This window comes from Eptesicus fuscus, chromosome 23 (genome assembly GCF_027574615.1).
Source record: "Eptesicus fuscus isolate TK198812 chromosome 23, DD_ASM_mEF_20220401, whole genome shotgun sequence".
Taxonomy (NCBI): Eukaryota; Metazoa; Chordata; class Mammalia; order Chiroptera; family Vespertilionidae; genus Eptesicus; species Eptesicus fuscus.
The window spans coordinates 24,592,123-24,609,568 of record NC_072495.1 but is presented as its reverse complement, the minus strand read 5'-3'; the positions used below and the strand labels follow the sequence as shown (position 1 = coordinate 24,609,568).

General features: G+C 47.7%; 1 protein-coding gene across 7 annotated transcripts in view; it reads right to left on the bottom strand.

The window, feature by feature from the left end:
* The window catches only part of KREMEN1 (kringle containing transmembrane protein 1), a 53,825-nt gene that overhangs the window by 3,049 nt on the left and 33,330 nt on the right, over positions 1–17,446 (bottom strand). Inside the window, exons 4-11 of one of the 7 annotated variants that reach the window (XR_008555260.1) lie at positions 15,607–15,731; positions 14,770–14,923; positions 10,182–10,514; positions 9,114–9,275; positions 7,918–8,002; positions 6,229–6,385; positions 5,308–5,508; positions 1,930–1,985 (exon numbers count right to left, since the gene is read on the bottom strand). Coding sequence is in view for 5 of the 7 variants with exons in the window: in XM_054712478.1 (XP_054568453.1) it covers positions 2,262–2,450; positions 6,229–6,385; positions 7,918–8,002; positions 9,114–9,275; positions 10,182–10,514; positions 14,770–14,923; positions 15,607–15,731 (1,205 nt within the window). In the remaining 2 variants the exon portion in view is untranslated. Of the gene's footprint in view, positions 1–1,857; positions 1,986–2,178; positions 6,386–7,917; positions 8,003–9,113; positions 9,276–10,181; positions 10,515–14,769; positions 14,924–15,606; positions 15,732–17,446 lie in introns of those variants that run through there. The other 6 variants (XM_054712480.1, XM_054712478.1, XM_054712479.1 and 3 more) reach the window with 6 other exon arrangements.

The following is a 17,446-nucleotide window of genomic DNA, read 5'->3' as shown; positions in this document are numbered from 1 at the left end:
GAACCTTGTGCACTGTTGGGACTGCCAATTGGTCAGCCACTGTGGAAAACAGTATGGAGATTCCTCCAAAACCCAAAAATGGATCTACCATATTACCCAGCAATTCTACTTCTGGGTATTTATCTGAAAAATTAAAAGATATATGCAGAGATTAATCAAATAACATATGCATATATGCATAACCCATGGATACAGACAATAGAGCAGTGAAGGTCTGGGGTGGGGCGGGAGCCAGATGGAAGAGGGTAATGGGGGAAAAATGGGGGATATCTGTAATATTCTCAACAAGATAAATTAAAAAAAGATATATACATCTTTATGTTCATTGCAGTGTCTTTTATAATAGCCAAAATATGGAAGCAACCTAGATGTCCATCGATTGATGAATGGATAAAGATGTGACACACACACACACACACACAATGGAAGTTTATTCAGCAATAAAAAGGAACGAAATCTTGCCATTTGTGACATGGATAGAACTAGAGAGTCAGATGAAGAAAGACAAATGCCATATGGTTTCACTTACATGTGGAATCTAAAACAACAACAACACGCAAATGAACAAACAACACACAACAAAAACAGCAGCTTCATAGAAACAGATTGAACTGATGGTTGCCAGAACAGCAGAGGGTGGGGTGGGGGGAATAGGTAGAAAAGGTGAAGGGGATATAGTCAGTAATATTGTGATAACTCTGCCTGGTGACAGGTGATTACTAGACTTAGTGTGAAGACCACATTGTAAAGTATATAAATGTTGAATCACTATGCTGCACACCTGGAACTAATATAATATTGTATACCAACCATACTTAACATTTTACAAAGTCAAAAAGAGCTCCTGGGAAAGAGAGAAGGAAAGCTCAGAGAAGAGAAACACTTGAGTGAAGCTTTCAGGGGCCATCATATTGCCACCGCAGGGTTGGGGCTGGCTGCTGTGGTGTAGGCCAAGGTCAGCTGGGGAGAGGACAGAGGGAAAGAGAGGGCCACAAACTCCATGTCCAGGTAACATGCCTGCCAGACAACTACGGTAAGCCCTCACTTAACGTCGTTGATAGGTTCTGGGAAACTGCAACTTTACGTGAACCGAAGTATAACGAAACTAATTTTACCATAGGCTAATGGATATAAACAGGAGTCAGGTTCCTACGGCATATTTCTGCTCACAAAACATCACCAGACTTCTGAATAAAGACCTTTGAAAACACTTCTAGTATTAACCATTGAAATAAATGTGAGCTATACACTAGACACTTCTCCTTGTTCTTAACCGCCCCCCCCCCTACTCTACAATAACAAGGCACAGCTACCATCTACTGAAACTATACTAAGATAATAACCCACCACAACACTATGGGCAGGTACTGAATTGCCCCCATCTGACAGATGAGAAAGTAGGCACACGGGGCTGAGTCACTCGCCCAAGGTCACGTGGTAAGTGGTGGGGTGGGGATGTGAGCCCAGGCCCCGAGTACCTACCCCTGGCCCATGGGTGTAGCCAGCTTACTCTCACCTAGTTCTCCCCTCCCTCCAGTGCTGGTTTGGGGGCCTGGTCAGGTCCCCCGAGTCTCTCATTTGTGTACCTCCGAGGCTCTGATGGGCCTCCTCACCCTCGGTCTTACCCCACTCCAGTCTGTTTTTCCTAATGCAAGTGTCTATCCCTCTAAACTAGGAATCTGACGTCACTCCTCCACCGAAACCCTCTGGAGCCTCCCTGTTTCCCACTTCCTGGCCTCTCAGCAAATGAGTGGTGGGAGCTGAATCCTGTAGGCTGACTCTAGGGCTGTGCTCTCCACTCCCACCCCCACGCCGCTCTCCGAGCCTGTTTCCTCACTGACCAAACGGCGACAGTACCTGCAGGAAGGGCTGTCCGGGTATGCGCAGTGCCCGACAGGAGAGTGCCGGGCGAGAGCGGGCAACTCAAACGGAGCTTCCATTGGTGTTATTACAAAGGAGGGTGGGCAGAGGAAGAACTGGCTGCTCTGAAAGGCAAGACGAGTCCCACATGCGATAATAACTACATGAGTGTTTTAGACATCTTTTCTCACTTAATCTTCATCGATTTCTGGGGCACAGATACTATGACATTTACAGGGAGGGGAAACTGAGGCTCAGAAGTGGGTTGCCACCTCAAAGTAGATTCAAACCTAAGTTTTTCTGCGTGCAGAGCCTCGTGCTATTCCCCGAGAACCGCCCCGTCTCACCGGGTGGTGTGCTCATTTGGAATTCCAACTCTTTCAGATCTTACCAGCTGAAGGTCACTGCAGGTCAAAGCTGCGGCGAGACCTGAGGGAACCTGGAGACACTTGGGAAAAACTGAGCCAACGGTGCGGCCTGGCCTGGGCACAGGTTAGGAAGAGCCGCGGGTCTCCCTGCATGCGCACCGTCCTTGGCCGGGGGTTCGCGAGGGCACCCATAAAGACGACAAGCCAGGGCCCATCCCGTTTCTACAACAATGAGAATATTTATTTTCTCCAGGCAGTAAAAATAACATTTTTCTCTCTTTTGTAAAAGTTAAGTACCATTACATTCCATTTTCTTAAATAACAAAACCCTAAAAATATATATTAAATTGTATACAGTGCGTCACACTTCATCTTATATTTTAAAATACATGATGTTTCTATTTTATTCTCAAAGTTGCATATTAAGAGCATATTTACAAATAAAGCCTTGTCATCCAAAGTCAAGATCCCCACGGGAAGGTGAGCCTGGACGTGGGCAGGTCTGGATGCCCGTGACCCCTGCGGTGGCAGCTCCCCGCCTCGTGCTCCGGAAGACACCTTCTTTCTGAAGCAGATTTGCCTCGGACTTTCCTCCACACCCCACTTCCGTCTCGTTGAGTATGCTGGACTCACAAGACAGAAGCTGTGCAATGGGCACCCCCCTGGGTCTGCAGGCAGAGGGGGAGGCCCTTTCACCCCTGAGCCGGCCAGCCTGAGGGGAGGCAGCTGCGGCTGGAAGGTTTGAGAAACACCCCACGCCAGGGCAGCTAAGCTGAGAGACCTGGCCAGGAGGTAGAAGAGTGAGGAAGGTAAACAAAGACACCAGAGGAAACATGTAAAAGGTTAAAAATTCCCAAGGTAGTAACAATAGCCGGCATCGAACGCCAAATAGGAGTTTTGCAACCCAAGAGGGTGCCAGTTGACTGGGCTATGGATGGAGCTGGCCTGCTCTGTGGGAGACCTGGGGTGGCCTCGTCAGGCAGGGAGACGGGGATCTCTGAGGCCGTCCACTAAGTGCTGGTGAGGATTAAGTGCTCGGACGGGATGCGCAGAGGCTTGGCGACAGCCTGCGTGCCCGCTGGTGCTGGGATGGCCTGGCCAGATCCTCGGCTGGGTCAGGCCGGCTCCTGCCTGAGCTGATGATGGGGCGTGTGGTGAGGCCTTTCCCCACAGGTTTGGCCTGAGGTCCAGGATGGCTGCACTCACTAGTGCTTTGATCTTTGTGGGTTTCTGGCTGATTGGAGTCTTGAGCCAGAGCCCACACTTCAGAAGTTACAGCAATCACCTTACCTCGCTTATACCCTGTTCTGACATGGGGGTGTGGGGGTAGGTACCCGGGGTTCATTCCTACTCCTTCTCTGCTCTGTAAGCAGTGACACATGGGGAAGAACACAGGGCACTGAGTGCCTTCTAGAGGGGCCAAGGGCACAGTGAAACACGGCTAAGGACAGGGGAGGCAACAAGATAGCTGCCTCCCTCATGTTGGGGCACACGCGGAGAAGCAGGGCCTGGGTACCAGCAGTGAACAGGATGAGGAGGGCACGCAGGTCCTGAGGCACCCACCTCAGGGCAGAGGCTGTGGACCGGATGCTTTCAGAGCCACTGCCCCCGGTGGTCCCCGGAGCCCCTCCCCCTTCCTCTTTCATCATCTTCCGCTATGTGATCTGTAATGGACTTTTCTCAGGGTCACCCTTTCCAATCACCTCCAGCCCCCACTTTCTCTCTTCTACACAGGGTCTTAGAAGGTCAAGTGCCTCCTGGAGGCACACCTCACCTCTTTCTTTCTCAGGCATTTACTTAGCCACAGGGGACCCTCTGTGGGGTGTTGCTGACAGGCTCCAACCAAGACATGGCCAGACTGTGCCAAGGAGTCTGTGGAGGTTCAGCCGAGATGATTTATGGCTCTCTTCCCCCAGGCTGTCCTGAAGCTGGTTTGGGATTCCTGTGGCCCCTTCCTGGGCAGTAAGTTGATCCTGGCGGCACTGGGCTGTTCCAGGACCAGCAGGAAGGAGAGCACTGGGGCGTCACCAGCGCTTCCAGGATCTCTGAGAAGGCTGATCCTGCTGCAGCTCAGACTGGCTTGGGGCTTGGCCCCTGTGACCAGCGTGTGAGGTGAGCAGGGTGGGCGGGTGGCCCCAAAGGCCAGTGATCAGAGTAAGTCTTAGGCAGCTGCACTGCCTGCTGGCTGGGTGAACCCTTTGCCAAATTCCACATTCCCTTGGATGTGGGTCTATTCACAGCTCAGGGCCCTTTGTTACCGCACACCTGACACTTGTGTTTGAGAAGAGATTCCTCAAAAGCCAGGAATAGCTTGGAAGGGAGACTGCACACGTCAGTATATTTCCAGTGGTCCTTGAAGGGACAGACCTGTCTCCAGACCCCGGGTCTGCAGACAGCTGCTCCCGGGGAACAGCCCTTTCCAGATCAAAGCGTGAAGACAGCACCAGGCAGATCCATGCTGGTGGTGGGTCTCACGTGGTGCCTGGAGCAGTGCCCAGCCCCCCTGTGGACGCACGGCCCCATTCCCCCTCTGAAGGCCCCTCTGCCTCCAGCTCCCGGCATCTCTCCTGGTTGCCAAGTGTCACTTCTCCCTGTGGACACCTCCCAGCTGCCCCGTTTTTCTGGCAGCAGCCAGTTTCAGACGGGTTGCCAATGTGGCAGAACCCCAGGAAGGGCCATGGCAGGCAGTGGCTCAGGGACTTGGGGAGACGAGGCAAAGTGTTGCAAAGAGGGAACCTGGGAGGCCAGAGGCACAGCAAGGCCCAGGCCCGGCCTGCAGAGGCCCAGGGTGCTCTTCTCACTGCTGCTGACCAAGCCTGCTATGGGTGGTGGGCACTTCTAAACGGGAGATGGCACTGACTCTCACAACCAGGGGCAGGATAGTGTGGGATCCGGGGTAAGAGCCCTCTCCCTCCCCACCAAGCCATTCTGTTCCTGTAAGAAGGGGCAGAGAGGGCTGCAGAGAACATAGGCGCAGTGAGGGGTTTTCGTCCTCTTTCACAAGGAGGGACAGCTGGCACCCTGCCTTCCACAATGCTGCCCACAGGCTAAGCCATGAGTTTATATTCCTGGTACTGACCTGAGAGTCAGCTTAGAGAATCATGGAGATGAGGGCCTGGCTCAGGTGCCATAAGACCACAAGCTGTTGGGGGCGAGGCCAGACAAATCCAATCCAACAAGAAGTTACTGAGCACCGATCAAGCTTTCCGTGAAGTCTGCTGTGTGAGTAAATGGATGCTTTCTACGACCACTCCACAAGCTTGCTCTGTTGGTCACCAAGCTATGGGAAGAAGCCCAAATGTGGGAGGCTTCAGGTTTGACATGAATGGGGGTCAGAAGACCTAATTCTCAGGCTGTCCAAGACTGGAAGGCCTTTTCTCATCCAGCACCCGGAGAGCAAAGCCCGAGTCAGCACAGAGCATGGGCCCTCTTTAGGGCTTTGGGGATGCTAATACCCAGGAGTAGAGGATCAGGCCAACCCTCAAGAGAACCTCAGAATTCTCTGCCTGGCCTTCTTCTAAACCATAAAGACCAGGAGAAAGTGATCTATGTGTGGACAAAACAGAGAAGAAGCAAGCAAGACTCAAGGCACAATACACTTACCCACCACCTGACAGTCATCTAGAATATACCTGAACCCAGTGCTGGACACAACCATCTTTGTCATCTCAGCCCCAGTGTCCTGACACCCCCATTCCTGGATCAGACACACACACACACACACACACACACACACACACACACACACACACACACGAGGGCCAGACCCTGGGACTTTGAGTTTCTCTCCTAAGTGCAGCTGATGAAGCAGGACGAATCCAGGCTACGCCTGCCCCTGCAGCAGGGCGCCCCTTCCCAGTCCATTGGCAGGTGCCTCTGAAGAGGCCAAGGGAGAGGCAGGGAAGCGTTCATCAGAGGAAACCACGGGAGAGGTGGTCCCTGTGCCTTGAGCTCAGAGGAACCTCCTGTCCTGGGCATGGGGGAGCTTTTAGTCACTCACAAGAGGATTACGGTCATCTTGTTGACTCTGACCCTTGAGCTTCTTCTTAAAGATGGAAATCGAAGTAGAAGGCTTATAGAAAATGCTCCAGATTTCTCCTGATGTCCCTGGTTGACGACAATCCCTAAGGTCCCCTGAAGCAGGAACACGATGTGATCTGTCAAACAAAAATAACTTAAGAGTTCTTCCTGCCCAGTAGAACAAAGCAGCCCAAACAACCTACGTCGCATGAGAGACCTGTACCTGTGAAATGGGACGCTCGGTGAGGGGAGGTCACGGGAAAGACCTAAGTGCTGCTTTAGGGATCTGAAGGACTATTGTGCCGATGAAATGCGTCCTGTGGGGTGGGAGTGCAGCGGGGCAGATTCCAGCTCAGTTTAACAAAGAACTTGCTAACTCGCAGAATTATTCAAATCTGGAAAGGGCTGTCCTGAGAGATTGAGTTTTCAAATTCATTTTTTTAAAATAGAAGAATGCTTTCTTCAAATTACATTTACCTAGCTAAAACGGGACAAAGGCAGAACTACTCTGCAGGAATGGGTCTTGCCTCAGCACTAATGCTGCGTGGCAGGGAAGCTGCAGAGGGGCTCCAGGGTCAGGTAGGAGCCAGATGTGCACTTCAGGGCCTCAGGGTGCCGTGAGCTGCTGGGCCCTGTAGGAAGCCTCCTGCTCTCCTGCTGCTGTGGGAGACACGTGGTCAGGACTGTGCCGAGAGGCTTCCAGGACATGTAAATTGTGACTTTAAAAAAAAAGAAATATATATATGGCATGTGAGTGGGCTCAGTAAACAATAATGACACTGTTTCCACTGAAAAATGTAAAGCGCAGGGTGGAGAGGCGTGTGGGTGGTCCCACGGTGACCAAGGGCAGCCTTCAGAGGGCAATGGAGGAGCCGTCACTTAATGTATAAATGTCTGTGGCTGAGGGCTAGTGAGAAGGTCAGGGAAAAGTGGCTTTCACAGGACACCAACATTCAGGAAGGCCTTGAAATGCAGATAGCCTATATATCAATTATATCTCAATAAAACTGAAAAAAAAATATGGAGAGAGCTGGACTGGGAACCACAGGGAAGACAGAGTAGAAATCTAGAAAAAATTAGAAAGGGCCCCTCTGTAAACACACAAACTCCAGTAGCCCCTTTCCTGGAAGGAATAACTGTCAAACCTGAACAGCAAAATAAAGGAAGAAAATGTTTTTTTCACAAATGGTCAGAATTGAAGGACGAAGCTTCTGTGAGCTTCTTAAATAACTGCCTTAAAATGACTATTAAGCAATAGTTAATAAATGTTAGATTCTCTTCCTAAGAATGTTTTCCAGTTTCTAGAAGGCACTAGGGAATACGCATGGTACCACCCCAGCAATCTTTGTTCTTGCATCAAGATCTCTTCAAGGGCTAGCACAAGGCAAAAAATGGAAATTGTTGTTTTTTATGCCCAGATTGTTTCAACCCCCCTTGAAATTGTATCATTTGGATACAGGAGCAAACACAAGCACTCATCCTTAGTGAAATTTGTCCAGTTGTACATTTAACTCTCCAGAGAATGAGGAATGGCACTGTCATATGTTCCCTAGGACTAAGGACTCTGGGGTCATGTTCTGATGTTACACTTCTACCCAGACAAACGAAGCCAGTAGAAAAGGAGCTCTGAGCCTTTGCTCCTGGAATTGGGCAGCTCTGTTCTACTCACCTGAATGTGACGTGCAGAAGGATCTTTGCTACAATGGCTGTGACTGTGAGGATGAGGAGAGTTGCCAGGCCATACACTGTCCATCCTGCAAAAGACAGGGCCCATCAGACCTGTTTGAGCTGTTTTCAGAAGGAAGCCCTGAGGGAACACTGGCAGCTCAGAGATGCAGGTCTGGCCAAGGAGCTCCCTGAAGGTGGGAAAAGGCACCAAATGCAGCTAAGAGCCAGGCTGCATGGAGTCCCAGGCTTCTGAGCACCTCGCCTGGCTTTAGAGCTCCCTCTTGGAGAGAGGCAGGCAGTGTGGCCCAAGATGCACTGGACTCAGAGTCGAAAATGGTGGTGCACATTCTGTCTCTATTACTGGATCCACTGTGCAACCACAAGTGAGTTACTGTGGGCCTCAGTTTCTCACCTGAGGAATGAGATGTGTGACCTGTGAAATCCTATCGGGATTCACAAACAAATGACGTGGGGCAAGCACTAGAGAGGCTCTCTGGCCTGACCTTCTATGGAGGGTCCTGCGGGGGACCTGGAGTACAGTCTGAAAATCTCTAGGCTAGGTAATTGCTAGCAATACGCTGCAGCTCTGTCAGCTCACAAAGGTCCCAATTTCCCTGGCAGAAAAGAGAATGGAAGTCTGTACCCAACTAAGTTAAACCACAAGACCATTACCCACTCTCTCTCCTTCTCCTGCATGACTTTTCTTCATAGCTCTTATCACTATCTGACTTTTTATTTTGCTTCTTGTCTTTTCTTCCTACTGGAGGGAAGATTTGTTCAGTTCATTGTATAGTCCAGTGCCTACAATAGCACCTGGTACCATTAAAGCACTTATGTATCTTTTGAACGAATGAATGAATAAGTAGAGCTCTTGAAATTGCCAATTTAGGAAGCAACAACCTGGGGTTCTAGAAAGATATTCTCAATGTGAGAAAACACTGAATTAACTGATTAATCATAATGTGCAAAAGGCACACATGTTGTCTCTATGGTGGTGAGCACTTTTCCTTAAGGACTAAGGAGTCAAGCTAATGAGAACGCGTCCCTCAAAGGCCAGGACAGACATGGTGACAGAGCCAGGACCCCAACCTGCCTTGGAATGAGAAACACCCAAGAGTACTCTGATTTTGTAATTGCCAAGGACACTGCCTTCAAGCTCTGTGGCTTCCACTCCCTTTGACGGTGTCTGGGAACTGCTACCTGGGACGGTCTGTGGTGGGTGGCTGGGGCTGGTGGTGATGACGTAGAGGACTTTGGAGGACCGGGCAGCGCTGATGCTGAGGTTTGCCTGCTCCGTGATCACCTCGGCCAACGTCTGGTTGGCAGTGGGCCTCTCCTGTGGTGGTTCTTCCTTAACAGCTGGAAGATCAAAAGGAATTAACTGGGGAAAGCTGATAAAGACAATGAAGAACTAGGGAGGAGGAGGCACTGGTTCTGTAGTGGAGCTCCTGGTTCTGTAGAAAGGCTGTTTTCTCTGATCCAATTCTGGGTGTAATTCTCCCCACTGGCCTCCAAGCAGAACCTGCCAGGCCCTGGCCCCGAAGAAGGCAGAAGGAATGCACTGTCAACTTCTAATCATTTGACTGGTCTGTCTGTGGACATCTGAGAATACTTGATCATTTCCTACCCTTGTGCCTTTGCAGCTATGGCTCCTTCTGCCTGGAAAGCCCTTGTCTTTCCTATCTATCGACCCAAATCCTACCTGTTCTTCAAGACTGTCCCACCTGTGGGGTGGCCTCCTCCCTCTGACTCCCTGTAGCACACACTGACTGAACTTTTCTTGAGGCCCTTGACAGCTAGGACAAAGATTAGGTCTTAGACACCCTGTGTTTCTCATGTGCTGGCAAAGATATGTGCCTGGAACACATGTGCCCACATTAGAGAGACACAGAGCGGGGCCCCACCTTAGGAGGATTTGAAGAAAGATGGGACACCAATCTTCTGTGGTTGGCTTGGATCCTGAGAGACAGGATGATGGACCAAATGACCTCCTTAGAGCCTTCCAATTCTATCAGCCTCAGTTCTTTCTTTTGGTTGTTCTTTTAACCCTCCCATGGAAACTGTCATTAGGACTGCTAACATGGCAAACATTACAGGTTTCACCTCTTTTCTGTATCATGAAACATACAAGTTTGAAATGGGAGGTGGGAAAATCCATAAGTTAAGTCAGTAGCTCCTGACTAAGACCTCCCAGCAAGAACTGCCCAAGCTCCACAGGTCACCAGGGTGTGCAAGAGGAGCTGGAGACACACAGGGAAGTCTTACCTTGGTATAAGACAGCAAATCCCTGGGCCTGATTGATGCGATCAGAGAAGAAATACAGAATGACAAAATCCAGAGAGACATTAAAGGACAAAGGTGGGCGGTTCCTTCCATTGAAACGGACCAGGACTTGGTGGGTGTAGCCATCCAGCAGCTCCACCATATCTGCTGAATCCCTGATGTCAAATAAGGTGAAGTTGAAGTGGATGTGGGAGGCTCCAGGAACCCGAATGGTCCAGTAGCAGACCCTCCCTGTGGCGTAGGTGTCAGGAAAGTCAGGGGAATAGACTACAGAAGTCATGGCCGAGTAATTCCCACCGCAGGCACCAACGAGAGCTGTGGAAGACAAAAGGACACGGCCCTCAGCCTGAGCTCAGCCACAGGGCTCATTTTCCAACCAGTTACAACCATTCTTCTGAACTTCTGAATGAGATCCAGTTTAGGATATTGTTTTTAGTCTAGAAAGCCAGACTGTCTTCTGTTTCGGGATCAAATCACCAAATGAATCACTTAAACCCTGAACAAATGACTGTGGAAGCTTTTTTTTTTTTTTTGCCCAAGAGACCTTAGAATTAGAACACAGCACAGTGGTGTGGCCTAGGTGGGGGCCAGGCTGGAGTCAGAAAGTCTGGGTTTGGGACCAGCTGGGCCATGTGATCCTTCACTTCCAGGCCTCTCACTTCTTTCAGTTTTGAGATTGGAGAGACCACCACCTGCTCCTGTATCACATGAATGTGTGAGGACAGATGAGATAAAACAGTGGGCCCTCTTTGCAGGGAGGCACTCCGTGAGGTAAAGTCGTGAAAAAGAAGGGCCTCACAGCACTAGGGCATCCCTGATACCTTAGAGGAGCAATGCACACGAGAACTGACTTTCTTTCTTTTTTTTTTTTTTTTAAATATATTTTATTGATTTTTTTACAGAGAGGAAGGGAGAGACATAGAGAGCTAGAAACATCGATGAGAAAGAAACATCGACCAGCTGCCTCCTGCACACCCCCTACCGGGGATGTGCCCACAACCAATGTATATGCCCTTGACCGGAATCGAACCTGGGACCTTTCAGTCCGCAGATCGACGCTCTATCCACTGAGCCAAACCGGTTTCGGCGAGAACTGACTTTCTTTCTGCCTGGAGGAGACTCACTCAGTTCTGATCACTGTATTAGCGCGTCTGATTTCTCTGGACTCTGTTTTTTTGTTTTTGTTTTTTACAGAGAGGAAGGGGAAGGGATAGAGAGTTAGAAACATCGATGAGAGAGATACATCAATCAGCTGCCTCCTGCACACCCCCAACTGGGGATGTGCCCACAACCAAGGTACATGCCCTTGACCAGTATCAAACCTGGTATCCCTCAGTCCGTAGGCTGACGCTCTATCCACTGAGCCAAACCGGTTAGGGCTGGACTCTGTTTTTGATTTGCAGGTTCCAGGAAGGGGATACAACCACTTGACCGTATCTTATGTGGTGAAGTGTAAACACGGTCCTGGAAGTGAACGTCCTTGACAGGGAGTGTGGGGCTAGGATTTAAAAAGCTTCGGGGGCGTTCCACTTCCCTTTAGGATGTAGAAAGCAGTAAGAGGATGCTGCTTTCATCCAAACAGTGAAAAAAGCTCAAAACTTTTATCAACTTGTCAGAAAGTTGAGGTCTAAAGACAAAGGAAATTTAATTCTAAACAGTAAGAAGCCCCTCCAGTGAGAGTCAGACCACACAAAAGTGTTTCATCTTTGACAGAGCACAAGGAGGAGGTAGCCACCATAAAAGCAAGTAAGAAGCAAGCAGCTAAATTTTTAACAAACCCTTAAAGGTTGAGTATGGGCTAGCCTCTCAGTCAGGAGCCCCAGACACAACAGGAGTCTGCACGCACTTGCAGGCAATTCTGGTCAGGCCTCCACCCAGCACCCACCAGAATCCCCCTCCCAAAGGAAGCAAAGCCTTAAGCTGCTGGGAGAGGGGCAGCAAACCTTCTTGCTCCCAGAGCCAGGGTAGAAACAAAACCTGTTTGCCCCTGGGGAGAGGGAGTAGGAAATTCTCTCTTTCCTGCCAAAGTAACCAGGCAAAGATCTGCTTCTGGGGAAGAGCAGAGGCAAAAGTCACCAGCCCCGGGTTGCCCTGAGCCCAGCATCCTGCACCAATGAAAGCAGGGCAGGAAACGCTCTCCTTTCCAAGAGCCACCACAGATTCAAGGCAGTCGTTAGCTTCCAGGGAGAGGGAGGGGGTGCAGGGATGCTGGAAAGGTCCCACCCCTGAGCCCCAGTAACATGTCCTGCCTGAGACTGAGGATGGACAGGAGGACCAAGACATTCCCCCACCCCTTGACCTCACAGAGCATAGCACCAAGTTACAGGCAACAGCAGTCTACCACTGAGGGAGGGGAAGACGCCCTGGATGGCACAGGCATGCAGAAACTGCTCAAAGCTGAGGGTGGGACAGGAACACTGAAGAAGCCCACTGGCATCCCAGGCTCCACACTAAGCACAGGTAACAGCAGCTCATCACTGAAGGGATCTGAAACCTGATGTGCATTGAAGACAATGACAGAAGCAAGAAAATCCAAACCCAGCTCACCACTGACAGAAAGGCTCAGTCCTCACACTGCGCAGGCCTGCCCTTTTCCAGGGGTAAGTTCTATTGACCTCAGCCTCTGCTGTTCTTTTGTACATCGTGTATGGCATTCAATAAATCCAAATATTACAACACACACATAAAAGCAAGCAAAAAAGAAAGAGGGGGAAAGACTAATTGTCAAGAGATAAAACATCTGATATATATATATATATACATATATATATCTCAAATTATTATGTTGCGAACCTAAAATGAATATAATGTCAATCACATCTCAATTTTTTAAAAAGAGAAAACAATCCACAGAACCAGACTCAAAAATGACCCAGACATTAAAACTACCAGAGACTACATGATTAATACAGAAAAGACCTAGTGGAAAAGATGGACCATATGCTTGAACAGACTGGAAATTTTAGAGATATGAAAACTATATAAAAGAGTCAAATGTAAATGCTAGAAATAAAACAAACAATTATCAGAGATAAAAAATCTCTTTGATGAGCTTATAAACAGAGTATACAAAGTTGAGGAAAGAATAAAATAATTTGAAAATAGGTCAATAGAAATTATCCAAAATGAAACAGAGAAAAAAATAAGTGAAAAAAGCAAAATAGCACCCAACAGCTGTGGGATGATATCAAATGGTCTAATAATATGTAATTGGAGTCCCAGAAAGAGAAGAAAAAGAGAACAAGGCAGAAGAAATATTTGCAGAGAAAATACATGGCTAAGAATGCTCCAAGGTCAATGAAAAGTAATCTAAGAATCTCACCAAACTCCAAGCAAATAAATTAAAAAATAAACATAAAAAAAACCATACCTAGACATATCATAGCTAATGTTGAAAACAAAAACAAAGATAAATCCCTGAAAGCAGGCAGAAGGGAAAAGCCTATATACAGGGGAACAAAGTTGGAGCAGACATCTCTAGAAACGATGCAAGCCACAGACAAAGAAGAAATATTATTTTAAGTACTAAAAGAAGGAAACCTGTCAGTACAGAATTCAATATCCAGTAGAAACATTTTTCAAAAGTGAAAGTGAATTGACTTTCTCAAACAAATGCTGAGAGAGACCACCGACAGCAGTCTGACATTAGAGAAAATGCTAAGGAAACTTCTTTAGGCCACATGGAATAACAAAGTGTGTGGCCTGATGTGTCTGGTTAATCACGTTGTAGCACGCGTCAGTTCTTCATTTCGTTTTTTACTTTATTATGTTATTTAAAATTTTTTTAAATTGATTTTGAGAGAGAGAAAGAGAGAGAGAGAGAAAGATATCAATGTGAGAGATACATTGCTCAGTTGCCTCCCATATGTGCCCAAACTGGGGGGATCAAACCTATAACCTAGGTATGTACTCTGACTGGGAATCAAACCCGAGACCTTCCAGTGCATGGGACGATGCTCCAATCAACCGAGCCACACCAGCCAGAGCAAGAGGATCTTTTAGAAAAACAAACAAGAGAGGCCCTGGCCAGGTAACTCGGTTGGTTAGAGCATAATTCCGATATGCCAAGGTTGTGGTATTGATCCCGGTCAGGGCACACACAAGTAACCAATGAATGCATAAATAAGTGGAACAACAAATTGATGTTTCTCTCTCTAAAATAACAGATTTAAACACACACACACACACACACACACACACACACACACACACACACACGAGGATCTTAAAGCTGATACTGAGTAGTTAGTTCTATCAGGGTTTACATCAAACTGGAAGGTCAGCTTTCCTAGGTTGTCTAAGTGTCTCCCAATAGGCCATGTCTCTCAAGCACATGACACAACTGTCATTAGTTACTTGTTAAATGAATGTCTTCCATTCTAGGACAGGGGCTGAGCCTTCTTGCTCAGCGCTGTATGGCAGGGCCTGGTCAGTGCCTGGCCTGCAGTAGGTGCTTATCAAGTATCGCCAAGTGAATAAAATAATACATGGAAAGACGCGGGGGGCAGGCTTGTCCCCTGGCCCAACGGTTCCTGTGTCTTCAACAGTAACAGGCACAAGGCATACTCACTGTCAAAGAGGATGATCCGGCCATCGCCACCACAGAGCTGGGTTTGATCCCCGAAGCAGACGCTGTTGCACTCAGTACTGGCTACCTCCCCATACTTCCAGTAATCCGGATTGTTTCCACAGAAGCAAGCATAGCCTGACTCCATGCCAGCAAACTGCCACAATAGAGAAGCAGGACTTGGTAAGTGTCAATCAGGAATGTCAAGTGAACCGAAGGATCCTGGCAAGGTTGGTCCCCAGAAAGCAACCAGCCTCATCTTCCCAGCCCACCCTTCCCCTGGGACCTCTCCTTGTCCCATTCTTACAACCGGTCATTACACACTGAGGGAGGGAAGAGGAAGAAAGAAAAAGGGAAGGAAGGAAATGAAACTACTTAATTTTCTTATTTTTTTATATAACAAACAATAGCATTATTGAATCTTAATGGCCAACGAATGAATTTCAGATAGAGGAATGGACAGGAAGAAAAGAAAATATTTTGGACTGGTGTTCAGGCTGGGCCCCTAAATTTATCAAGGAAGTAACAACTACCTTGGCTTATTCCCAGATCGCCCATAGAGCCAGAGATGTTCCTGCTCATAACATACACGGGCACAAGGAAATATATAACTCTGTCAGAAGTCAAATAGGAATGCAGATATTGGGGTTTTCCAGTCTTTGGACAAGAGAATTGCCTCATACTCCTCATTCCCAAGCCCCACTCTTCCTCCAACTTCTCCTTGGCAGAAAAATAGAGATGTATGGCTTCACAGGTTATATTTCAAAAACGTATATATATTTTAAAGTTATTTTTACATCTTTACCTGTTTCTATAGATATATAGCCACAGAGCAGTTACCTTGAACCTCTGACTCCGACAAAAGCTGATGCAGGTTTGTATGGTAAGTTTGTTAGATGTTTTACTGGCGCCAGTTAGAGGAGGTGGGTTTCCATGATCCTTGTAGCAGCCAAGGTTTCCAGGCACTGGAGGAAAAAGAAAAACAAAAGAATTTCACAACATCTGGCTGTGAAACAACAAAAGGAAAAGTGTTTTGTGCCAGGTACTTTCATCTCAGCCAGTATTTCCACTCCTAAGGCACAATAAATAACAAGCAGCAAACTTTAAAAATGGAAGCCTAGTGTCTTCTGCTAAATGCCATGCTTTTGTTTTATTCTGAAGAGTATGTGAGCCCATATAACTAACCCTATGACATTTTTTACCTGTTCACTAGTGATAGAATTTAGTACTGAAGAGAACTAGAAATACTTTCCTAAAAATAGAAGCTACAATATATAAATTGTTCCAGAATCACTAGAGAGCAGGAAAATCCCTTGAAAGCCCATCGTCCTATGCCTTGTGCCTCCCCTTGTTCCTTAAAAAGCTCCACAAATGGGTTTCCTCAAGATCCTTGGTAAGTGTATTAGTTTCCTATTGCTAGTAGAACAAATTACCACAAACCTAGTGGCTTAAAACAGCATAGATTCATTATCTTACAGTTCAGGAGGTCAGAAGTACTAAATGGGTCTTACGGGGCTAAAATCAAGTGACAGCTGGTTTTCCCTCTGGAGGCTCCAGGGGAGAGCCTCTGATCCTTGCCTTTTCCATCTTCTAGAAGCTGCCCCTATTCCTTGGCTTGTGGCTGCACCATTCCAGCCTCCGCTTCCATCATCGCATCACCTCCTCTGACTCTGATCCTCTGCCTCTCTGTTATAAAGACCTGTATGATTACATGGGGCCTTACCTGGATAATTCAGGATAATCTCTCCATCTCAAAATTCTTAACTTAATCCTACCTGCAAAGTCCCTTATGCCCTGTAAGGGATTACACAGACATTTTTTTTTTTTTTTTGGTGGGGAGCATTCTTTGGCTTATCACAGTCAACATGTTAGTGTTTCACAATCACACAATCAGATGGTTTGGTCTAGTAGAAAAAGCTGTATCCGACAATAAAAAAATTTGAATATATATATCAACTATGGTAGATAGCTTTCAAGATGGTCCTCAATGATTCCCACCTCCTGGTGGTCATGACCTTGTGTAATCCTCTCCCCTTGAATGTGGGTTGGACTAGTGACTTGCTTTTGACCAACAGAATGTGGCAAAGTTGTGGGAATGCCGCTTCTGTGATTAGGTTACAAGAGACTGTGACTTCTGTCTTGCTAGTAGACTCTCTTTATTGCCTTCTTGGCTTATATAGTTTTATGAAGCAATATGCCATGTCATAGGGGTCATGTGACAAGGAACTGAGGCTGGCCTTTAGTCAACAGCCAGCAAGAAAGCAAGGCTTTCAGTTTCTACAAAGACAGAATCCTATCAACAATTAGGTATGCTTGTAGTAGATCCCTCCCCAGTGGAGTCTTCAGATGTGACCAGAGGCCTGGCAGATACCTTGACGGCAGCCTTACGAGAGACCTTGAAGCAGAAGACCCAGAAAAGCATGTGCAAGTTTCCTGACCCACAGGAAGTGTGAGACAGTAAGTGTAGTTGCCCAAGTGTATGTTGCCCTGACTGGTTGCTCAGTGGTTAGAGCGTCGGCCCATTGACTGAAGGGTCTCAGGTTTGATTCCCGATCCAGGGCATGTATCTGGGTTGTGGGTTCGCTCCCTGCCCCAGTCAGGGTGCATGCAGGAGGCAACCAGTCAATGCGTTTCTTTCACACTGATGTTTTTCTCTCTCTCTCTCCCGCTCCCTTCCACT